At 42.6% G+C, this 25076-nt stretch overlaps 1 protein-coding gene across 6 annotated transcripts in view; it reads left to right on the forward strand.

The window, feature by feature from the left end:
* Nucleotides 1-25076, forward strand: part of SLC4A1AP (solute carrier family 4 member 1 adaptor protein) — a 119725-nt gene that overhangs the window by 25137 nt on the left and 69512 nt on the right. For 3 of the 6 annotated variants that reach the window (XM_064572009.1, XM_064572007.1, XM_064572006.1), the window contains exons 10-14: nt 1380-1620; nt 3588-3674; nt 4812-4879; nt 6507-6576; nt 9191-9334. In XM_064572009.1, coding sequence (XP_064428079.1) covers nt 1380-1620; nt 3588-3674; nt 4812-4879; nt 6507-6576; nt 9191-9240 — 516 coding nt within the window. In that variant the 3' untranslated portion in view covers nt 9241-9334. Of the gene's footprint in view, nt 1-1379; nt 1621-3587; nt 3675-4811; nt 4880-6506; nt 6577-9190; nt 9335-18371 lie in introns of all 6 variants that reach the window. The other 3 variants (XM_064572008.1, XM_064572011.1, XM_064572012.1) reach the window with 3 other exon arrangements.

Here is a 25076-nt window from a genome sequence, read left to right on the forward strand (position 1 = left end):
GAGATGCAGGCTTTTCTGTGAGGGTGGGGAGAGCAGGTACTTGTGTTTTAGTTAGAGGGAAAACTCTTTACTAAAAAGCTCTCTTTAGAGGTTTACTGAATTCAATCCTATATTTTATTTATTTATTTATTTATTTATTTATTTATTTATTTATTTATTTATTAAAGATTTTATTTCTTTATTTGAGAGAGAGAAAGAGAGAGAGCACATGAGAGGGAGGAGGGTCAGAGGGAGAAGCAGACTCCCTGCTGAGCAGGGAGCCCGATGCGGGACTCGATCCCGGGACTCCAGGATCATGACCTGAGCCGAAGGCAGTCGCTTAACCAACTGAGCCACCCAGGCACCCCAATCCTATATTTTAAAAATGATATGCCCAGGGCACCTGGGTGGCTCAGTTGGTTAAGCGACTGCCTTCGGCTCAGGTCATGATCCTGGAGTCCCGGGATCGAGTCCCGCATCGGGCTCCCTGCTCAGCAGGGAGTCTGCTTCTCCCTCTGACCCTCCTCCCTCTCATGTGCTCTCTCTCTTTCTCTCTCTCAAATAAAGAAATAAAATCTTTAAAAAAAAAAAATTATATGCCCAACATATACTTTGGTACTTTCTCTCTATCCCTTAAGCTTCAATCAACTTTTTCTAATAATTTTATTAAAAGGTCTTGATTAAAATATTTGGCTTTATTCTTTAAGAAATGTCTTCAGGGGGCGCCTGGGTGGTGCAGTCGGTTGAGCGTCCAACTCTTGGTTTCAGCTCAGGTCGTGATCTCAAGGTTGTGAGATTGAGCTGCGGGTCTGGCTCCACGCTCAGTGCAGAACCTGCCTGAGATTCTCTCCCTCTCCCTCTGCCCCTCCCCCCTGCTCTCTCTCTTTCTGTCTCTCTCTCTAAAATAAATAAATAAATCTTAAAAGAAAAAAAAAAAGAAAATGTCTTCAGGATCTGTTTTACTGATTTACATGTCTCCTTTCTTTGAAATTGTGTTAAATCTAAAATGAAAAAGCTGCACAAATGATCTGTTTCTCAGAAATGTGTATCTGATTTACCCCTGGAAGATTTTGTGATGAATTAAGACCCTTTAACACCACGAGGGGTAACAGGACAGAATTCCTGCAGCTGGTACCTGCAATAAATGTTTTAGTTCCCCACAAGCTGTTTCAAGTGACTCGTACTTAATATTCTTTTGACCCTAGAAACTAATAAAGATACATGTTAAAGGTCCATAGATGAGTAAAATTTCATGTGCGAGTCCTACTTCCAGCAGACTTCTGCAGGGTCCATCAGCCTGGAGAGGTTAGACATTTTACACATTTAGCTTAATTTCCTTGAAGAGATTTGTCCCTATCATTATGTGGAACTATTTGTTCATGGTTTTGTTTCATTCATAGAAGTTACCCCCTAAGCGTCCAGAACTCCCTCCAGCTCTAATGAGAATGAAGGATGAGCCTGAAGTAGAAGAGGAGGAGGAGGAAGAGGAAGAGGAAGATGAGAGGGAAAACGAGGGGGATGAAAGGGGAAAAATGGAGGCTGGAAGCAGTAGGCTGCAGCAGGAGACAGAGCCGGAAGATGCAGTGCAGGAAGCGAGGCCTGCCACTGACCTCATGTGTTCTAAAGAGACAAAAACCCATGGTAATATCTTTCTTCTCCTTCCCGTGCTGTTCAGTGGGGCATTTGCATTGATTGTGCACAGGTTTGAAAAGCAAAGCCAGTTCTTGCTTGTGCATTTTGACTTTGTGGCACTTTATGATATGTGATACCGCTGACTCTGGAAACATACTTTCTTGGTCTTTCTTTGACCGTCAGTCATTATTTATCCTCATTGCAAAATCAGAGCAGGCATTTCCAGTGTATTCTAGAATTACAGAACATTGAAAGCTGTGGAATCTGAAACCACAGCTGCTGTGGAACAGCCCTGAGCTGCCTCCATTGTGTGACTGGAGGGCAGTAGAAGAGGGTGCGTGATGGGGCCTGATCAGGTAAACCTCCCCTTAGTCATTATTTTCCCATCTCTAAAACAGAGGCTAAGCATAATTGTGTCCTCGGTACACACTTCTTAGGAAGCACAGTGCCTTATTCATCTTTTTGTCCATGGTACCTAGTGGACAACCTGGCACACAGTACTCACCCAGCTCAGCCAAGGTTTGATGACAAATGACAAAAGAGGGAATTGATTGGTTTTTAAATATGTTTTCTTCTGGGCGCCTGGGTGGCTCAGATGGTTAAGCGTCTGCCTTCGGCTCAGGTCATGATCCCAGGGTCCTGGGATCGAGTCCCGCATCAGGGTCCCTGCTCCTTGGGAGCCTGCTTCTCCCTCGGCCTCTCTCTCTCTCTCTCTCTCTCTGTCTCTCATGAATAAATAAATAAAATCTTTAAAAAAAAAAAGTTAAATATGTTTTCTTCTGATTGTAAGAGGAAGGTGTATTCATTTTAGAAACTTTGGATCATATGTAAAAGTCCAAAGAAGAAAAGAGAAATCTCCTGCAATCTCACCCCCAGAGATCATTGTTCATCTTTTCAGTATCCTCTTGTCCCTTGTCAGCTGCAGGAGTTATTTTCCTGCAGGGTGTTAAGACTTCACAGAAAATAGGGAGCATGAGGAAAAACAAAACAAAAACTGACATTAAATATGCATGGGAATGCATGCATGTCTACTTCCAAAACAAATCCGATTTGTCTGCATAAAGTGCCAGGCCTGGTATGGAGGCCTTCTCTTGATTCATCCTCAGTTGTTTGAGAAAAGAAAAGTTTCTGTTTTTTTCATCTGTGAGAGATCTTTTGTTTTTGCATTTTCCTTTGTTTAGTTACTGGCAAAATGCTTAGCCTTTTCCAACAAGATACTTACACGTACTTTTTTTATGAGTCCCATCTTTGATCCATACATTGTGAAGGTGGCATAAACAGGTTAGTAGGAGGGTGAGCAGTAAGTACTTTTTTGTTAAGGGACTAAAGGAAATATATGTGTGTGTAAAAATAGCAGATTTTAAAATTTGGTAAAGATACATTAATGAGTAAATCTGCAGCTGATTAGGGATGACTCTAGGCCTCTTTTTTTTTTTTTTTTCAATGTTAGGATCATATTGTACATGCTATTTTATAACCTGTTTTTTTCTATGTCTTAAAATTTTCTTTTAAAATGTGGAGTCAGTAAGGAGCATAGTGGTCCATCACATGCTTGTGCCATAATTTATTTAATCACCTCCCTGTTGTTAGACCTGTACGTAATTTATTAATTTTTGCTATTCTAAACATATTGTATATATAATAAACCTTGGTACTCATCTGATTATTTTCTTTGAATATGTTCCTGGAAATAGAATTTCTAGGCCAAGGAATATGTACATTTTTTAAGGCTTTTGGTAAGTAGTGCTGAAAAGTTTTACTTCAGAGTTGGCCAGTTTTTAAAGTGGAAAATTGATTTCTCTGTTAAACATATGGAGGCACATTTTTTTGAAAATCTAATTAAGTTTATTGAAGCTAATGATAGTAAAGCTGGATGATTATGTATTTACTTAGCTTTTCTTGCTTTTGTTTTTGTTTTCTTCGTTCCCCACCATGAATTAAATAATAACAATATGCTCTGGTTCTGCATTTTATAGAAAACATGTCTAAACTCAGCCAAGTGGAACAGAATAAAGATTATCAAGAGATCAGTGAAACAGCTGCATCATGTGAGGAACCCTCAGGCAAGTAATGTAGCCGACTCCATTGCTGCCCTGCACACGAACAACCAGCTGGTGTCAGGCAGGAGGGGTTGGGAGCTGAGCTGAAGCAGCACAGAGAATGGCCTTTCAGACACTGGGCAGACGCTCCTGCCAGGGCCCTGGACAGAACTGGAATATATGAGAGGTTATGTTTGGCGCCATCCCATTTGCCTTTCTTTATTCCTTTCCTACCTCCTGGGGTTCTGTCTCCCTGACCTATAGAATTCCTACTGCCTTCGCGCTTCCCTGGCATGGAAAGCCCTGGCCATGCAAAGCCCTGGCCATGCAAAGCCCTCCCCAACTTTTCATCTCCCAGAGATGAGTCTGCCTATCATGGGAGTGATTCCAAAACTATTAAAATAAATAAAATAAATTGAAAGGACTGGTTTTGGGACACCTGGGTGGCTTAGTTGGTTGAGTGTCTGACTCTTGGTTTCAGCTCAGGTCATGATCTCCTGGGTTGTGGGATTGAACGCTGCATCGGGCTCCGTGCTCAGCACAGAGTCTGTTGGAGATTCTCTCTCTCTGTCCCTCCCCTCACTCATGTTCTCTCTCTCTCAAATAAACAATCTTAAAAAAAAAAAAAGGACTGGTTTTCTACTGTTTTAACTGTAATGGTTGAACTGTAGAATAGTAAAATCAGCCTCATTTTCCTTTCCCTTTTAATTTCTTTATTTTATTTTATTTTAAAGATTTTATTTTTATTTGACAGAGAGAGAGCACAAGCAGGGGGAACAGCAGGCAGAGGGAGAGGGAGAAGCAGGCCCCCTGCTCGGCAGGGAGCCCAGTGTGGGGCTTGATCCCAGGACCCTGAGATCATGACCTGAGCCGAAGGCAGGTGCTCAACCATCTGAGCCACCCAGGTTCCCCTCCTTTCCCTTTTTAAATGGTGTGATTATATTCAAGCTTGTAGAACAGCCTTAGGATTTGAAAACTAGGGTTATTAGCAGAGAGAAAGTTCTCTTAAGATAGTCTTTATAGTAGAAGGAATTTTTGAGAATTTGATTGTTACATGTTTTCTTCAATTTTTATAATGCTCTCTTAGGAGGAATTTGTTTTTTTCTATTTTACTTATTCTGAAATAGCTATTGCGTCTTGTTTTTCTTTTTCTCAAATTAGCATCAGAGAATGAATATGAGAAAAACAGAGATGAATTGAAGAAAAAGAAAGCTCCTGGTCCAGGCAAAGTAAGTACTTTAGCCATAATCTTCACCTCTCTAGAAGTAAAAGTGGATCCCCTTGTCATAGACCACATTCAGAAGAGTGAATTTTTAAGGATTGTCTTAGCAGAGTTCCCAACTGCCTAATACTCCCTTTTCTAGAAGTCTGGGCTCTCTTTTATTTTTGAATTTTTATGTTTTGAATCCTCTCTTCTTTTCTCCATCCACACAGTTCCCTATAACTCCACATATACCTCTTTGATTAATTATCAATCTTTGTTCCTATCCTTTTATGCCGTACAAAGACATTTTAAAGTTTTAAAGATTTATTTATTTATTTATTTGACAGAGAGAGACACAGTGAGAGAGGGAACACAAGCAGGGGGAGTGGGAGAGGAAGAAGCAGGCTTCCTGCGGAACAGGGAGCCTGACGCGGGGCTCGATCCCAGCACCCTGGGATCAGGACCCTGGGATCATGACCTGAGCGGAAGGCAGATGCTTAATGACTGAGCCACCCAGGCGCCCCTGAATAATATATTCTTATTTGACTATTTTTATTACACAGAAGATAGAATGTAATGTGCTGTATTCTACATCAGGATTTATTTTTTTTAACTTATTGTGGAAATCACTGTGTATCAGTATAACAAGAGCTTCCTACTGTACGGATGTACTCCACTTAACCAGTTCCCTATAGGTGGACACTTGGGTTGTTTCTAGTCTTTTATTATAACAGTGCTATAATGAATAATCTTGTGTATACATAATTTTGTGTGGATACAGTAAGTTCCCAAAAGTGGGATTGCTAGATTGTGTCAGGAGGTCCCAAGACCCTCAGGCTAGGTAATTCACAGGAGGCCTCACAGGACTCAGCCTGTGGTTGTACTCATAGCTATGATTTACTAGAGTAAAAGAATACCAAGTACAGTCAGCAAAGGGAAAAGGCACGTGGAGCAAAGTCTGAGGAAACCAGGCGTAAGCTTCCAAGAGTCCTTTTTCATTGGAATCACACAGAATGTGCTTAATTCCCCTAGCAATGAGTTGTGACAGTTTATGAAATGTTACTAACCAGGGAGGCTCATTAGAGACTCAGTGCCCAGGATTTTTATTGGGGACTGATCACATAGGCACCTTCTGCCTGGCATGCCCTCAAATTCCATTCTCCCAGAAGGAAAGTAGATGTTCAGCATGAACCATATTGTTTTTATAGACATTGTAGGCATAGTAAGCCACTTTTATCAGGGTAGTAGGAACCCTCCAGAAATCCAAGTCCCCAGATACCAGGCGAGGGCCAACCTTGTAAACAGGCCTTTCAAAGGATAGCAGTCAGACTTGCCCTGTTAACTCTTTTCTGCACCTAGATCAAAAGACAGATTCCAAATTTCCCTCTGTGGGGGTTATACCATTAGAACTCATACCTCTGTTAACAGCCCCTTTTAGAAAACATCACCTCACTCTCACTGGCTGAAAATCAGCTTGTTGTGGCTTTACGGCAAAAAGTCAAGGTTCAGAAAGAGAGTGTTCCCCCATTTTTTGGTTACTTATGTTAAGGTAATTAATGGAAGCTTTTCTCTTAGTTTTTATTTGCTGACAGGCATAGGGACAATGATTCTTAGGGTTAAAATTCTTTAGAGTAAAATTCTTTTCTTTGCAGCTTCCAGCAACACTTTCCTCCAAATATCCAGAAGATGACCCAGACTACTGTGTGTGGGTCCCACCTGAAGGTAGATTGTTTTTATTACTTTTCTTCTCTTCTAAGACTTAATTATTTATATTTCTGAATAGGTAATGTATATTTAAGGTTCAAAATAAGAAAGTTTTTATGAGTATATAGTGGGATGGGGCACCTGGGTAGTGCAGTTGGTTAAGTGTCCAACTCTTGATTTTAGCTCAGGTTGTGATCTCAGGGTTGTGAAATTGAGTCCCATGTTGGGCTCCTCGCTCAGTGCAGAGTCTGTTTGGGATTCTCTCTCCCTCTGCCCTTCCCTCCCATTCACTCGTGCTCTCTCTTTCTCTCTCTAAAATAAATAGGGGTGCCTGGGTGGCTCAGTTGGCTAAGCGTCTAACTTTGGCTCAGGTCATGATCTCAGGGTCCTGGGATCGAGCCCCACATTTGGCTCCCTGCTCAGCAGGGAGTCTGCTTCTCCCTCTCCCTCTACCACTTCCCCTGCTTGTGCTCTTTTTCTCTCTCTCTCTCAAATAAATAATCTTTAAAAAAAAAAAAGTCATTTTTTTAATCTTAAAAAAAGTCTTTTTTTTTTCAATCTTAAAAAAAAAGTCTTTTTTTTTTTAATCTTAAAAAAAAAGTATGTAGTGGGAAAGTTCTCCCTTCTAGGGGAACAGGTAGAGTAAAAGATCTGAAGAGACATATCGACCAAATATAATTTGTGGATTCTACTTGAATCCTTATTTGAATAAACAACTATTAAAAAATTATATACCAGGGCGCCTGGGTGGCTCAGTTGGTTAAGCGACTGCTTTCGGCTCAGGTCATGATCCTGGAGTCCCGGGATTGAGTTCCACATCGGGCTCCCTGCTCAGCAGGGAGTCTGCTTCTCCCTCTGACCCTCCTCCCTCTCATGCTCTCTGTCTCTCATTCTCTCTCTCGCAAATAAATAAAATCTTAAAAAAAAAAAAAATTATATACCAGTCAGATAATTTTGAACACTAGCCAGATATGTGATGATACTAGGAAATTATTAATTATTTTAAAGTGTGGAATGATGTTATGTTTTTTAGAAAAAGTCCTTATCTTCTAGGACTGTGTACAGAAGTGTTCACAGATGGAATATATGGGATATGCCTTAACATAATCCTATAGAAGTAGAGGATGAGGGGCGCCTGGGTGGCTCAGTTGGTTAAGCGACTGCCTTCGGCTCAGGTCATGATCCTGGAGTCCCGGGATCGAGTCCCGCATTGGGCTCCCTGCTCAGCAGGGGGTCTGCTTCTCCCTCTGACCCTCTTCCCTCTCGTGCTCTCTGTCTCTCATTCTCTCTCTCTCAAATAAATAAATAAAATCTTTGAAAAAAAAAAGAAGTAGAGGATGAGGGAGCGTGGAGGGGGTAATAGATAAAGCAGGACGTGTCACATATTGATAGTTGTTTTAGCTGGGTGATGAGTACATGGAGATTCATTATATTTTTTTCTTTACTTCTGCATGTCTTTTAAATTTTCTTTAAAGTTATAAAAACAGGGATGCCTGGGTGGTTCAGTCGGTTAAGCGTCTGCTTTTAGCTCAGATCATGATCCCCGGGTCCTGGGATCGAGTCTTGCATCGGGCTCCCTGCTCAGCGGGGAGCCTGCTTCTCTCTCTGCCTGCTTCTCTCTCTGCTTGTGCTCTCTCTCTCTCTGACAGATAAATAAATAAAATCTTAAAAAAAAAAGTTATAAAAACAACAACTACTGGCTCTGCCTCAGCTACTTGGTGCCAAATATCACTTTCTTGTGACTTCTTATATATGTCACATAAAATGCTTGTGTGAGCAATTAAATACATAATATTTCACTGTTGTTTTTACACAAATAGAAGCATATTCTATAACTTGCTGTTTTGCACTTAACACTATGGAGATCTTTCTATAGCTATAGATTCCTTCTTCCCTCCCTCCCTCCCTTCCCTCCTTCCTTCACCTTTACTTTTTATTCCATTCCCTCAATGAATATATGCTGTGTTTCCAATTTTGCCATTACAAACAACTCTGCATGTAGGGGAAGGGGTTGGGGGCTGGGGTAACTGGGTGATAGACATTAAGGAGGGCATGTGATGTAATGAGCATTGGGTGTTACATAAGACTCATGAATCACTGACCTCTGCCTCTGAAACTAATAATACATTATATGTTAATTAATTAAAAAAACAACTCTGCAATAAGTAACCTCAAACATAATACTTTTGCAAGTATAGAGATGCATATGTAGAAAAAATCATAAAAGTTAACATGCTGGATCAGAGGCTATAAACATTTTTAAGACATTATAAATTGCATTCTGTAGAGGGGGTACAGCTTATGTTCATACATACACTCTTAAGGCAATATATGAGATGCTTGTTCCCCATATGCTCATCACAGATTGCTTTTTCTATGGATCAGGTTTCTAGTATACTAGTAGTTAATAGAAATTTTGTTACTAGAAATGTTTGCTTTTTATTGGCTAATAAATATAAAGGTAGAAATGGAAAGAGAACCAAATTTTGAAATTGTATGCAAAAAGGCAGAGTTCTAGAATAGAAGAAACCTCTTTTGTCTGTTTTACTTTTTAGCCCACTAATGTCTGGGTATCTTTTCCCTCCTGACTTTGGAAAAGTGAATGTGTTTCTTTCTTTATACTCTGATCTAGGCCAAAGTGGAGATGGCAGGACCCATCTGAATGACAAGTATGGCTATTGACTGCTTCAGAATCCTAAAGGAAGACCTTGTGGACCATGTGACATGGGATATGTAGGGTCCTATATCAAGTTGAATGTCCAGAGAAGGAGTTCAGGTGATCTTTTGTAAAATCTGGTGACTGGCCTTTTCTTCCATTCTCATGGCTCCCTAAATTTATCTACTCATCTGATTCTCGTTTAAAAGTGTTTGTGTATGTATGTAAAAAGAAACCATATATTTTGAGAATTGGTAAAGTGAGATATGACTCTATTAAAAGAGAAGGTGAAGATGTCTCATGTTTGCTTAAGGCCACAATGTCTTTCATTAAGTTTTAGGGACTATGCTTCTCCTGAGGAATAGGGTGCTTCTGGCAGCTAGACTTTAGGCTTCACTCATAGGGCCTCCTCAAATAAGTGTTCAAATATGAGGTCATGCCATAGTGTGACCCTGGGTGTCCCTGTCATTCCTGGAACTAAAAGTAGATACAGGGCGCCTGGGTGGCTCAGTTGGTTAAGCGACTGCCTTCGGCTCAGGTCATGATCCTGGAGTCCTGGGATCGAGTCCCACATCGGGCTCCCTGCTCGGCAGGGAGTCTGCCTCTCCCTCTGACCCTCCCCCCTCTCATGCTCTCTCTATCTCATTCTCTCTCTCAAATAAATAAATAAAATCTTTAAAAAAAAAAAAAAAAGTAGATACAGAGTGGGGGCTTCCTCCTCCCTCCCACTGTAATCCTTCTGCCAGGTTTGAGAACAGACCCTGATTTATCAGGACGCAGTTCAGGACCATAGTACACCTCGTGCACTCAGGCACCAGTCCTGATAAAAACTCAGTCCTTTGAATGTCCTGGACTCTGACCAGTCAGATTAGTCACTCCTTCTCCTGTGGAAAGGTGCAAATAGGGTCATAGAATGAAAAGCTGGATGTGTTCTGTCCATTGTGGGGCTTCTCACTTCTGTGGAGAGGAGAATAAAAGTTCTTTCTCTCTGGAAACACAAAGAAATGTGAGAAGATGTCTTATCTCCCCCAGTGTACCCTCTCCCCACCCCAACATTAGTGAACGCCCCACTTCCACAGGGAATGAAAGCCTAAGAGTGGAAGCAAGGTGGAGAGTTTGTGGATTAGGCAGGAGGCAGACCCAGTGAGCAGGCAGGATAAACTCTGTGGCCCAGCAAGAGAGTGGATGAGGGTGATGTTTTCTTTTTTTTTTTTTTATATGGTGTGTGTGTATATATATATTTTCTTCATTATATGGTATACGTGAAGTAAGCAAGGAGTAGTAATGAGAAACTTCAGAACTCCCTGACAGATGTGGGAAGTCTGGTCTTCTGAAAGTGATGCCTTTCATTTCTCAAAAAACAATACCAATATTGGTATTATGAGAAACTACTATTTAGGACTTCATTTAGACCAACAGGGAAGAACTTGATGTAAGAAGTGACTGGAATTCAGGGGCAGAGTGACCATCTTGGATTGAAACAGTAAGCAAAGGTCCAAGCCATGTCAGTGGTCCTCAAAGGTGGAACTCTTTATTCAGGCAAAATCATATGTGGGATCCATAGGTTTGAACAGGTAAAAATATATCTACTCTGGTTAAGTGTGGGCACGGAAATGGGATCGATAGATACATTCCCGCATGCATCCTCTCCATCTTCCCTCATGGTGTTCCTAAGGAATCCTAGGGGCTCACAGAGCAGAGTCTATTTAGGAAGGCAGATTTCTAAGTGTTCTGGAGACCCCGAAAGCAAATAGGACTCCATATGCCAAAATAAAACATAAATATGTCACTTGTACAATGAACATCAGTGGTTGGTGGACTTGGTTGAAAAGATGTGTGCAGGAGTCTTAGCTCCCTTTACCAAATAGGAGACTTTGGGGACATGACTTAAATCCCCTGAGGCTCAGTTCTGTCATGTGTGAAGCAGGGACAGTAATGCTTCCTGCTCTTTGAACCTCAGATTTGTTCTAAGGATCAAATGAGATAATGTAGAGGGATGTGCTATATAGGGCTTTGTAGGCATTAGTAGTTGTCACTCATTACAAACAGGAGACAAATCCTGACCTGTGGGCCTGCTCCTCATCTGTGAGACAGGAGACTGGATGAAATCAATGACTCTCAACTGTGGCTGCATATTAGAATCACCTCTGGAAATTTGTTAAGTTTTTCATTTTGATGCTTGGGTCCCCCCTTAAATGAGTTTAATCAGAATCTCTGATGTGATCCCTTTTAAAAAGCACACCAGGGGCACCTGGGTGGCTCAGTCATTAGGTGTCTGCCTTCGGCTCAGGTCATGATCCCAGGGTCCTGGGATCAAGCCCCGCATCGGGCTCGCTGCTCGGCAGGAAGCCTGCTTCTCCCTCTCCCACTCCCCCTGCTTGTGTTCCCTCTCTCACTGTCTCTCTCTGTCAAATAAATAAATAAAATCTTTAAAAAAAAAAAAAAGAAAGAAACAGACACACATGGGGGCGCCTGGGTGGCTCAGTCGTTAAGCGTCTGCCTTCGGCTCAGGTCATGATCCCAGGGTCCTGGGATCGAGCCCCGCATCGGGCTCCCTGCTCGGCGGGAAGCCTGCTTCTCCCTCTCCCACTCCCCCTGCTTGTGTTCCCTCTCTCTCTGTGTCTCTCTCTGTCAAATAAATAAATAAAATCTTTTAAAAAAATAAAAAATAAAAAGCACTCCAGGTGATTTTAATGTGCAGCCCAACCTCTACAGCATGGTTAGCAAGCCTTTTTGGTTAATGGCCGGGTACTTCAGGCTTTGCAAGCCGTGCAGTCCCTGTCACAGCCACCCGACCCTGCCGTTGGAGGGCAAATGGCATAGGCAGTACACAAATGGATGAGTGTGGCTGTGTTCCAGTAAATATTTATAAAAACAGGTGGCAGACTTGATTTGGCCTACAGGGTATCATTGGCCAACCGCTGCTCTAGGCTAATTCATCTTCAAGGTCCCATCTGGCTCAAGGTGTTTACAAGAACTTTAAGAAGTAATGTGTGCCCCAGTTCATGGATATTTGATAAGTTTCTATTCAAAAGGCTAATTATACCCTCCTAAACTGGGAGGTTGCAGTTTTATGGTCACCAGAAATCAAGGTAATCCAGTCTCCTTTTCAAAGAAAGAAAAGTAAGGTTTAGTCATTACAAAAAATATGTTACAGCAAGAACACTATCAGTTAACTAAAAGCAAGGTGTCCCTGGTCAGCTGTCCTGGTCTCCCCAGGAGTTCTGTATCACTTCTGCCTTTCTATTTAAAGAGCAGTGGGAAGCCATTTGGGTGTTAGTGATGGTGAATGATCAGATTTGGGTTTTTAAAAGGACACTCAAAGGTACAGTGTGGAGGAAGGAGGGAAGAGGACAAGAGGATGCAGGAAGACAGGTTGGAAGTCTACTATAGAAGTCCAGGTGAGAGATTGTGGCAGCTTGCACTAAGTAGAGATCGAAATGCAAAGAGGTACATAGGGTCCGAGCAATATCTTGAAAAGTGGAGTGGCTGAGACTGAGTGATGGATTGGTGGGAGGAGGGGGTGGAGTCAGAGGAGAATAAAAGTTTAGTTTTGGACAAGTTGAGCTTGATGTTCCATTGAGACATCTAAGTAAAGATGTCACGAAAGCAGCTGGAGACAGCAGACTGGATCTCAGGAGAGAGGGCTGGCGAACAGTCCTGTCTTCCATCTGGTGAGCTTAGGAGTCAGGGGGCACCAGCGGTTGGGGGTTAAAGACTGGGAGGCAGGCAGGAAGTTTGCAGGCCGACTGTAGGCTTGGACAGCTGATTGCCCTTTCTTTGGTATTGGGAGCACTTTTTCTTGGTATGGGGACTCATTTATTGGAGGAAAAAGGTAAAGTAAGTGTCACTGTGAGCAGCATTCTGGAGAAAAAAAAGTCAAGGATATATATTTAACATTAAAACAAGTCTCTTTGTCTGCTTTAGGAAATTTCTAAGGAGTTTGCACAGTGCCTGGTACATTTAAATGTTTGTTGAGTGCCTGCCTTAAATATTTTCCCTGGAATGGCCCCAGTCTAGGATAGGAATTATGAAGCCTCGCTGTCTCCTTGTAGCCCAAGCCTTTACCAGTTACCACTTCACTGGAACTGGATGGAGTTAGCTCTTTTGGGAAATATGACATAATTCCCAACAAACGTTGAGGCTGTTAGCCACCGCCTGGGCATCTGTTGCTTTACCATTGAAATGCTGCCACCTTCCGGATAGGGTGTGACAAGTAGCCAGCAGCTGTGGCCGGCTTCCTGAAAGTGGGAACCAGAGGGAAGCCCGCCAGCCCAGCCCCGAGGTAGTCAAAAGCAGGCATCCAGGCCCCTGGCAGGGGAGCTGTGTTCCCATACAGGGTTTGATCCAACCCTGTTTGGACCCATCCAGGTTTGACAGACTGCTGGGAAATGACATAAAACTCTCCCTGACCTTTGGGAAGTGGGTCACAGCATTAAACTGGCATGGTCTCTTCTGTGACAGGCTGTTCTTTGATCCTGAGATTCCTCACTTGATGTGGGCATTGAGAACAATTTTCAAGATTCTTCTCTGGTCTCAGAGCAGACTTCGCCCTGCTTTGTTTGGTCTTAGAGGTTTGGCACAACCATAATCCAGGGTGGGACTGAGGCTTCCATTCTGTGGGAGACCAGAAGTTTCCCTTCCCCCAGTAAGATGAGGTGGGTTGGAGGGTTCAGCATGGGAGGGGACAGTGGTTCCCACCAAAGGTAGCTCCATTCTCTTCATCCCCCAAGTCAGACTTAACAATTTCTGCATGTAAAGGTTTTAAGATTGATCTCTTAGCTTGCCCACTGCCCTGACCCAAGCTCCCCTCACCCCATGATTCTTCACAGAGCTCCCTTCCTCTTGTCCCTGCCTCATCATGCTCTCCTCCACACATCTGAGTTATCCCTGAGCAGGGTCCTGTGCTCTGAAATCTCAGAGGTTCTTCAGTATCCAAAGGGTGAGGTCCAAATTCATTTGAGGCTTCAAAATCCTTGATTATAGGGTTCTTGTACTTTCTGATCATCATACATCCCATATGCCCTTGTCCCTTCCTTTCTGCCACCTCACCAGGTGTACCTGATACTCTAGTAATAATAGATTATTTCCCCAAACACACTTTTTGCTTTTACTTCTTCCTATATTTTCTATCAAGCCTTGCTGTACATGGCCTTAAGCCTTGGTTTCCTGGTCTATCAAATAGAGAAAATAATGCCTTATAGTATTATGGAGATTAAATAATAGATAACTACAAAACCCTTAGCTGTGCTTGATGTATAATCAGCTCACCCCAAATGTAGCTGCTATTATTATTTTTAAAAAGATTTTATTTATTTATTTGACAGAGAGAGACACAGCAAGAGAGGGAACACAAGCAGGGGGAGTGGGAGAGGGAGAAGCAGGCTTCCCGCGGAGCAGGGAGCCCGATGTGGGGCTCGATCCCAGGACCCTGGGATCATGACCTGAGCCGAAGGCAGACGCCTAACAACTGAGCCACCCAGGCACCCCTAAATGTAGCTATTATTAGTATCATTGTGGTCTTCCTTGTTCATGTCTGTTCATGCCTGTCATTTTTTTAAGTCCAGCTTGAATCTCACTACCTTCAGAAACCCCTGATCCGCATGGTTGTCATGAATCTCTCCTTCCCCACCAGTCTTGTAGCATTTTGTGTTTTACTTCTATGATGTCCCTTACTCCTATGGCCTGATGTCCGTTAATTATATGTATGCTTGGGTTATTTACATTTGTAAGCTTTATGAGTTTTTGAGGATAGGAATTATATATCTTACTTTGTACCCCACCCTTAGCCCATGGCACCAAACAGTTCACAAAATGAGGACTCAGTTTATTGTTGCTTTAAATGAGGGGGGGTTGGAGGTTCTGGTCCTGGCCCTTTCTACTCTTGGGTCTTCTGGGCAGAGAAGGGATACCTCAGAGCTGCCTTCATTTCCAAGATCTTGCTCCAGACAAACTGGACAATCCAGGAACTGACCATTTGATTAGGGTTAATGCAGAGGGCCTGGATTCCTGTCCTACTTGGGGCAAAACCAGGCAGAACTACCCCTTCCCGTCAAAGAGCTCTGGATTCCAGCAGCTGGCTTTAATTTGGGCTTTAAGTCCTCTGCTGGCCCTGGAAAATCTTGATCTTGAGGGTTGGCTCTGGTTTCCAAAGCAGGCTGTCACGCACACCCCTTCAAAAGTCAATGCTGCAGTGTCAGAGAATGGCCACAAGAGGGCAGTAGAGATCCATTACTATGCAGTCAACTTGCACGCTGGGCTGAGAGCAAGAAGAAAATGTTTCAAAGCAGAAGAAAGAGTACAAATCAGAAAAGAAACTCAAGATTCTGAAAGAGTTATAGGTAGCAAGCTGGTTCGGTTCACCAGTGTCTTCCTGGGCCCAAGACCCGAGAGCAGCAAGTTAGTCAGGGATGCTGGTAAGACCCAAATGGTGCTCCTTTAAATCTCTTCCCAACCTGTTGTTGCTGGTGCTTCATTTCACCTTGAGAAAGTAATTCTCTAGTAGTAATGCAAATACTCAATGGAGGAGTTTGGGCATTGCCTATTTAGTACTTACACGCTATATTACAGCTTTATGGTTTGTTTGTTTTTTTTTAAGATTTTATTTATTTGACAGAGACACAGCGAGAGAGGGAACACAAACAGGGGGAATGGGAGAGGGAGAAACAGGCTTCCTGCGGAGCAGGGAGGCTGATGCGGGGCTTGATCCCAGGACCCTGGAATCATGACCTGAGCCGAAGGCAGATGCTTAACGACTGGGCCACCCAGGCGCCCCAGCTTTATGGTTTAAAAAAAATTTTTTTTTATTAACATATAATGTATTATTTGTTTCAGGGGTACAGGTCTGTGATTCATCAGTCTTTCACAATTCACAGCGCTCACCATAGTACTTACCCTCCCCAATTTCCATTACCTAGCCACCCCATCCCCCCCACCCCCCTCCACTCCAACAACCCTCAGTTTGTTTCTCAAGATTAAGAGTCTCTTATGGTTTGTCTCCCTCTCTGGTTTTGTCTTGTTTCGTTTTTCCCCTCCCTTCCCCTATTGTCCTCTGCCTTGTTTCTCAAATTCCTCGTATCAGTGAGATCATATGATACTTGTTTTTCTCTGATTGACTTATTTCATTTACCGTAATACCCTCTAGTTCCATCCACGTCATTGCAAATGGCAAGATTTCATTTTTTTGATGGCTGCATAGTATTCCATTGTATATATACACCATATCTTCTTTATCCATTCATCTGTTGATGGACATCTAGGCTTTTTCCATAGTTTGGCTATTGTGGACATTGCTGCTATAAACATTGGGGTGCAGGTGCCCCTTCGGATCACTACATTTGTATCTTCGGGGTAAATACCCAGTAGTGCAATTGCTGGGTCATAGGGTAGCTCTATTTTCAACTTTTTGAGGAACCTCCACACTGTTTTCCAGAGTGGCTGCACCAGCTTGCATTCCCACCAACAATGTAGGAGGGTTCCCCTTTCTCCGCATCCTCGCCAACATTTCTCGTTTCCTGACTTGTTAATTTTAGCCATTCTGACTGGTGTGAGGTGGTATCTCACTGAGGTTTTGATTTGTAGAGCTTTATGGTTTTTTACAGAGAATTTTTCACACCCGTTTCCCCCATCTTTATTGAAGTACAGTTCGATAAAAATTGTATATAATTAAGATATACAACTTGATGTTTCGATATATTATGCCCATTTTAAAAATCTGAATCTCCTGTTAGTCTTAAAAAGTAACAAGAAGAGATGCTATCATGCCAGGTTCATGGTGGAACCAAATCTAGAGTTTCTCTGATTCCAGATCCTTTGCTTATTCTTTGTAGTTTTCAGTTGCTTATGTTTGTCAGTTCTGAGCTTTTAAGAGCAAGGACTAAATCTGATTCATCTTTATGTCTCTAAATAGTGTCCCTTTTAATTTTTAGGACTGTGACTGGGTGTGTTGTATAAGGCCCTGCCCCGTGGGAGTTGGCTTCCATGATCTCTCCCTTATCCTCCATGATTCAGTAACTTTTGATTTGTTGATATCCCTGAGCAATCCCACTGGCTGTGCATTTCAACAGGGGCAGCCACTTGGCTGCCAGTCTGTGAAGACCCATCTTTAGTAATGCAGACTTGATGTAGGACAGTTGGACAGTTTCTCAAAGAGTGCACTGGCATCCCTGGTGTTATGAGAGTTGACTTTAAAGGATGAGGATGAAAATGTTTAATTTTAGCAGTTACACATATAAATATACACATATATTACTTATACATATATACAGATGCATATATATTGTTGCTTAGAATGAAGTCAATTTTTTAAGTGAGTTTATTTAAAGAAAAGTGGTAAGTAATTAATAGTATGGTGGTATGTATGCAATAGCCAAAAAGCATGAAGCAGGTGTACCAATGACTCAAGTTCAAGGAATTGTTGTGAGGTGGGAAGATGTAACTAGAGTCACAAAATTCATTTCAAGTCTGGCTCTGTGACCCTCAAGCCATGTAACCCTGATTAAGTTGCTCACCTTAAGTGAGCTTCAGTTTTCTCATTCTTTCTGCAAAGTTGGAAAAGAATTCTTGCCCTCCTTAACTCAAATGAGAACAAATGGGAGCACATGGAAGCCTGGGAAACTCCTGTGCAAATGTCCAGTGGTGCTAATATCCTAATTCTCTGTCTTACTGAGGTTTATGTAGGACCTTCTGTCTCTGTCTCTTTCTTTAATATTTACTTATTTATTTGAGAGAGAGAGCCTGAGTGCGTGAGTGGGGGGGAGGAGCAGAAGGAAAGAATCTCAAGCAGACTCCCTGCTGAGCACAGAGCCCAACCACTCAGGCTCAATCCTATGACCCCTAGATCATGACCAGAGCCGAAATCAAGAGTCTGACGCTTAACTGACTGAGCCACCCAGGCGCCCCCAGGACTTTCTCTTTACTGCTGCAGAGGATGTCTCCTAATTAGCATGCATTTCCTAGCATCCCAAGGACTGGGTTCAGTTCAGTTAGTTGTCCACACCTAGGTCTGCCATTCTGAAGATTGGGAGGAGGGCGGGGCTGGAGAAGCTTGGAATCAGGGTAAAACAAGTCCCAACACATGTCACTGTTTGCTTTGTCATCCTGATTCAATGACCTCATGCAAGGAAGGGAGGGAGCCAAAGGAGCTGTTCTCTTCCAGATACCTAAGGAGGCTTCTGACATCCACTGTTTTCCTTGGCATGAGAGGAGCAGGCGCGGGGCTGTGATGTTTAAGGTCTGAGCTAATCTTGGAAGTGAAGGAGAACAGCACCTCCCACAGCTGGCCAGACTCTGCTTCTTGGGGAGCTGCCTAGAGTAAAAGGGCAGAAGAGGAATGACCCCAGGGGCCAGGGAGGATCATTATCCTCACACACTCATACCTTCAGTGAATACTTTCTGAGTACCTACTATGTACCAAGCCTTTTGGGGACATGAGGCAGCCATGTGAGTCAAAGGGCTGCATAGGACCTTAGAGTCACATTTTTACCACAGAAATCCTTTTGTCATCCTTACCCCATCCCTTCTCCCACCCTAGACTTAATTAAAGTTTAAATAAATTATGTTGTCACCCAAAAAACTGCATTTATTAATTATTTACTTCTAAGTTCTTCATAACTAATGATTTATGTAACTGCAAATAAGTAAATGTTTTTGATCAACACAAGATAATAACTAACATTACTACACACTGAGTAAATACCCAGTCAGACAAAAGCAAAGTAATCAGCATTTTAGCTATCCTGTTTATCCTGGTTGAGCTTTTTAAAATTTGGAGAGTGGCTGGCCGACTACCTGGGGAGTCCGTTTTAGAGATGGTGACCATAACCGCTGGGTTTTGAAGGATAAGCAAGAGTTCCTGAGCGGCGAGAAAGAGGGTGCTGCAGCAGGCAGAGGGGGCAGGACAGTCCCACACTACTGCTGTCCCTCCTCCACCCTTGGGCTGATCGAATGGATCAGGCTGTGGCATGAACTTAGTGGGTGGAAGCTGAATTTTGGAATGGAGCTAATGAGGGTGGAGATGAGAATTGGAAATTTTATGGTCGAATGTTCTAGTCTGTCCACGTCATGGTCCTGGAGAAACTGAGGCAGGAAATCCCACTAGAGTCCCTTTGGTTCCCAAGGGCAGAAGGGAAAAAGACAACAAAGGACAAGCCAAAACTCTGCCCCAGAGCTGGCCTGAAACCTGTCTCCCACCCTGGCTGCCCCGCCCCTTAGCTCCAATAGCAGACCATTTTTTCTGTGATTTTTTGGCTCATCTCATAAATGTTCCAGAATCAGAACAGGCTGTGCCATGGCTGAAACAAACTTGCTGAACAAATAAACAAGGCAGGCTGCAAGGCAGGGGAAGGCACCAGACATGGGTCCCTAACCGGGTCCATGAGTTCTGGTAAGTCTGTCCTGAGCCTGGGCCTCTGCTTCCTCCTTCCAACATGAGAGGTGGGAGCATGAGATTTTGGGGGTCCCTTCCAGCTCTGTGATCTAAGCAGATTGCCCACAGAGGGGTAAATGTCTGAGCTGCAAGTTCAAAAGAAAGCTTCCTTTCTGCTACGTGGTACAGCTAAGGGCTGGGAGGGGGAGATCTCCCCATGGCAGATACTGAAACCAAGGGATACCTGTTCCCTTGTTCACTCAGCAAACACAGAGTGTCCAGTCTTTGCTAGGTGCTCTGCTGCCCTTTCCCTCAAGGAGCATTCAAGGAGTTCTAAATGCTCTAGCAGAGGCGAGAATGTCACAGTTCCTTGCATGCACTGAGTTCTTGCCCACCTTAGGGCCTTTTCTCCTGACGCTCCCACCACCTAGACTGCCAGCCCCTCCCTCTTTGTTCTTCAGTCTTGGCTTAAATGTCATTTCCTCAATAAGGCTTTCCCTGACCACTGTATATGTGGTAGGGTTCCCCAGCTCTCCTGCCACACTCCATTACTCTCAGAATTTACGGTAGTTTGTAGTTCTACATCTGCCTGTTCATTTAGTTATTTATTTACCACCTTTTTGACTACAGTATAAGCTGCGTGAGGGCAAGAATTCTGTTTGTACTGATCACTTCTGGACCCTTAGCAGCATATACTTGTAGAATATGAGAATACTATGTTGGCATGTGCCAGATTTTTTTCATAAATTACCTCATTTAGTCCTCTTGACAACCCTAAGAGAAAGGTGGTATTATGTACATTTTGGAGTGAAGGGACAGAGTCTAGGGATGTTAAGTATCTTGCAGTTCACAGGACTGTCTCCAGTTCAGGGCTCTTTCTGCTTCACCACACGAGGCTCTCTGCCTGGCACCCCGACTCTGACTTCTTTTTCTTTTTTACTTTTTATTTTGAAATAATTTCAACTGACCAAAAAGCTACAAGACTAGTACAAAGAACTCCTGTGTACTCTTTACTCAAGTTCACCAGATGTAAGCATTTTGCTATATTTGTTTTAATATTCTCTCTTTCTCCTGGCTTGAATTTTTCCATGTTTATGCTGATTTTCTTTTTTTGAATGATTTTAGAGTGAGTTGGAGACATTATATATACATCTTTACCCTTAAGTAGTTATGTGTGAATTTCTCAAAAACAAGGATATTGTTTTATACAAAATCAAAATCAGGGAATTTACATCAGTATGATACCACTACCATATTAATATAATCCATATTAAATCCATATTTAACATATTTAACATAATCCATATTAAATTTATCCAGTTGTTCCAATAATGTTCTTTATAATGATACTTTTTTAGTCCAGGATCCAACCCAGGATCACACATTCCTTTTAACTATCATATCCCTTTTGTTTTTAATTCAGAACAGTTCTTCAGCCTTTCTTTCTCTTTCATGACATTGATATTTTTCCAGAGTATAAGCCAGTCATTTTGTAGAATATCTCTCAGCTTGGTCTAGTCTGATGTCTGCTCATGATTAGATTCAGGTTAGGCATTTGTGGATAGGAGTCTCACAGAAGTGATGCTGTGTCCTTCTTAGTGCATCCTGTCAGGAATCACATGATGTCTGCTTGTTCCAGGATTGGTGACATTAACTTCAAACACTTGGCTAAGGAAATGTCTGCCAGGTTTCTCCACTGTAAAGTTACTATTTTTCTCCCCTAATAATTTTTTTCTATTTTTTAATTTAAATTCAATTAATTAAAATATAGAGTATTGTTAGTTTCAGAGGTAGAGTTCGGTGATGCATCAGTCTTATATAGCACCCAGTGCTCATTACATCACATGCCCTCCTTAATGTCCATCACCGAGTCACCCTATCCCCCCACCTTCTCCCCTCCAGCAACTCTGTTTCCTATGATTAGGAGTCTCTTATCATTTGTCTCCCTCTCTGATTTCATCTTGCTTTATTTTTCCCTCTCTTCCCCTATGATCCTCTGCCTTGTTTCTTAAATTCCACATATGAGTGAGACAATGATAATTGTTGTTCTCTGATTGACTTATTTCACTTAGCACAATACCCTCCAGTTCCATCCATGTAGTTGCAAATGGCAAGATTTCACTTTTTTGATGGCTGAGTAATATTCCATCGTACCACATCTTTATCCACTCATCTGCCAGTGGACATCTGGTTGCCATCTGGGCACTTTCCATAGTTTGGCTATTGTGGACATTGCTGCTATAAACATTGGGGTGCAGGTGCCCCTTTGGATCACTACATTTGTATCTTTGGGGCAAATCTCTAGTAGTGCAATTGCCAGGTCGAAGGGTAGCTCTATTTTTTAACTTTTTGAGGAACTTCCACACTGTTTTCCAGAGTGGCTGCACCAGCTTGCATTCCCACCAACAGAGTAAGAGGGTTCCCCTTTCTCTGCATCCTCGCCAACATCTGGCATTTCCTGACTTGTTATTTTGGCCATTCTGACTGGTGTGAGGTGGTATCTCATTGAGGTTTTGATTTGGATTTCCCTGATGCCGAGTGATGTTGAGCACTTTTTCATGTGTCTGTTGGCCATTTGGGTGTCTTCTTTGCAGAAATGTCTGTTCATGTCTTCTGCCCATTTCTTGATTGGATTATTTGTTCTTTGGGTGTTGAGTTTGATAAGTTCTTTATAGATTTTGGATACTAGCCCATTATCTGATATGTCATTTCCAAATATCTTCTCCCATTCTGTCGGTTGTCTTTTGGTTTTGTTGACTGTTTCCTTTGCTTTGCAAAAGCTTTTTATCTTGATGAAATCCCAATAGTTCATTTTTGCCCTTGCTTCCCTTGCCTTTGGCGATGTTTCTAGGAAGAAGTTGCTGCGGCTGAGGTGGAAGAGGTTGCTGCCTGGTGTTCTCCTCTAGGATTTTGATGGACTCCTGTCTCACATTTAGGGCTTTCAACCATTTTGAGTCTGTTTTTGTGTGTGGTGTAAGGAAATGGTCCAGTTTCATTCTTCTGCATGTGGCTGTCCAATTTTCCCACCCCATTTGTTGAAGAGACTGTCTTTTTTCCATTGGACATTCTTTCCTGCTTTGTCGAAGATTAGTTGACCATAGAGTTGAAGGTCCATTTCTGGGTTCTCTATTCTGTTCCATTGATCTGTGTGTCTGTTTTTGTGCCAGTACCATACTGTCTTGATGATGATAGCTTTGTAATAGAGTTTGAAGTCCAGAATTGTAATCCTTCCAGCTTTGGTTTTCTTTTTTCAACATTCCTTTGGCTATTTGGGGTCTTTTCTGGTTCCATACAAATTTTAGGATTATTTGTCCCAGCTCTTTGAATCTCCCTTTATAATTAATAAGTAATTTAAGGGGAGATATTTTAAGCCTGTGAGTACTCTGCCCTCACCAAACTTTTCCATCCATTGATGATTCTTGACTAAGTCGATTAGTATGACAGTTGCAAAATGGAGATGTTGGTTCTGATTGTAAGGCTGGTGTCTCTATTTCAAGATGATAGTGTAGGATGGAAGGGACAGGGGAGCTGGAGACAACATCTAATTTTGTAAACATTTGGTTTCTCAAGTGTCTATTGTGGAAAGTAGAAGATGACTGGTATTTACTTTCTAACACTCCTAGGAAAAAAACTAAAGAATCAGACTGGATTTTAAATGATAAAAGATGTTACTTCCTAGTAGAATAATGATTTCCATTTATGTAGCACTTACTAAACTCCAAACACCATGCGAGCCACTTAGCAGACACTGTTTTACCAGTCCTTGTAACAAGTTTATGAGAGAGAGCATTGTTACCTCCAATTTATGGATGAGGAAACTAAGGCTCAGAAAGGTTAGGGTATTGGCCTAAAGTCACACAGCTAAAAAGTGGAAGAGTCTAGATTCCAACTAAGATGTGTTGGGCTGCAAAGCTCACTCTTTTTGGTGGGAAGGAGCTCTGGATGGTGTCATGGCATTCAGCCTCAACACTCATTCTGGACAGGGTGGGTTTTCAACTAATTCCCAGCTTATGGGTGAGGTTAGGCTCCCAATGTGGATGTTAAACCCAAGGGTCCAAGTCTTGCAAAGAAGCTGGTGAGGCCCCAGTGTAGTTATCTTCTGGCCTCAGCCAGGGGTCCCAGACCATGAGTAGCTCCTGGCCTGCCCTGCGGCCACCCCTGTTAGCCCAGTTGGCAGAGCCATCCCCAGACATTGACTCATCAGTTCCCCTCGCCCAGCACTGCCGCATCTCCTGTGCTTAGAAAGGCAGGAAACTGAACTCCGGTACTTCAGAAAGTCTTTCAACAATAAGCTTGATGAAAAGGGGATTTTTCCAGTTAACCCTGGAGAATTTCAGTTAACCAATGCCTTATTGTATTCTAGTTCTTTGAAATGTGGTAATCTATGTTCAGTGTGTTTTTATAGTAAATCTCATTAACCAGACGATTCAGTTAAACAGCATTTCCCCCACCCTTTAGGATAAGCTGAGGAGCCACAGAATTACCAAGTTGAAAAGGTTTTGGGGATCATTTAATAGGATCCTTCGTGTACAGATGAGGAAACTGAGGCCCAAGGTTACACAGCTTGTTACTGACACAACTGTAACTAGAAACCTCCAGTCCAAAGTGTTGCTGCCATGTCAAGAATAATTACAAAGCAGGAAACCTTTATGTCCAGGGTTACCTACAGGCTGAATTTAGCCTACAGTCATGTTTTGTTTGGCTTACACAGTGTTTTAAAAGTTGGGAAATTTCCCGTAAAAATCCAAATTTGTTTCTTTTGAAAAGCTGGAAAATCTAGTTATACCTGGCCCAGTGGCAGTGAAGGAGGACCGAGTAGCAGCAACCCCTCTAACTGGGGACATGGGATCTAGATGCCATCTCCCATCACCGTATCATTGTATACTTGGCCTACCTCACCCATTTCATGACCTGCTGGCCCCTCTAGGCATTGGAATTTGGGTTCTCTGCTTTATGGTGAAGGGCCTTCCTTGTTTAATAAAGAAGAGGTCTGAAGTGAGCCAGACCAAATAGGTGAGACAATGAGGAATCAGAAGCACTTATATTGAATGCCAGGGTGCAACACCAGGGGTCCTGGCTGGTCCTGGGCAAACTCAGGTCAGGGGCTAAGAAAGAGCTCTAGGGTCTTCCCATTTAGGTAAAAAATGTGAAACACTAAATAACAATAGGATAGATATTACCTGACAAGATAAGATATACTGGCTAAAGTGACTAGAACAGGCAAGATGAGCTAAAGCAGTTCAGATGGTTGAGAAAGCTATAACGGAGATGGGTCTTGACTCCCAAGTTAACCTGTTTTAAAGAACAGAGAGACTATGGGTAGAAAAACTAGCCAGGAAGCTACTACAACCATCAGAGCTGAGAGCTAGGTTTAGGTGAATGGAGATGGGAAAGGGAAGGAAGTGTGGATGCCAGGGAGAGCCCAAGGGGGGATGGACAGGATTTGGTGCTGGCATGGAGGTGGGTGGAGAGGGCAGAAGAGTCAAAGTTAATGGC

The sequence above is a fragment of the Mirounga angustirostris genome, unplaced genomic scaffold (assembly GCF_029215605.1).
Source record: "Mirounga angustirostris isolate CCGP_5_RB_7025 unplaced genomic scaffold, mMirAng1.0.hap1 SCAF_10, whole genome shotgun sequence".
Classification (NCBI taxonomy): Eukaryota; Metazoa; Chordata; class Mammalia; order Carnivora; family Phocidae; genus Mirounga; species Mirounga angustirostris.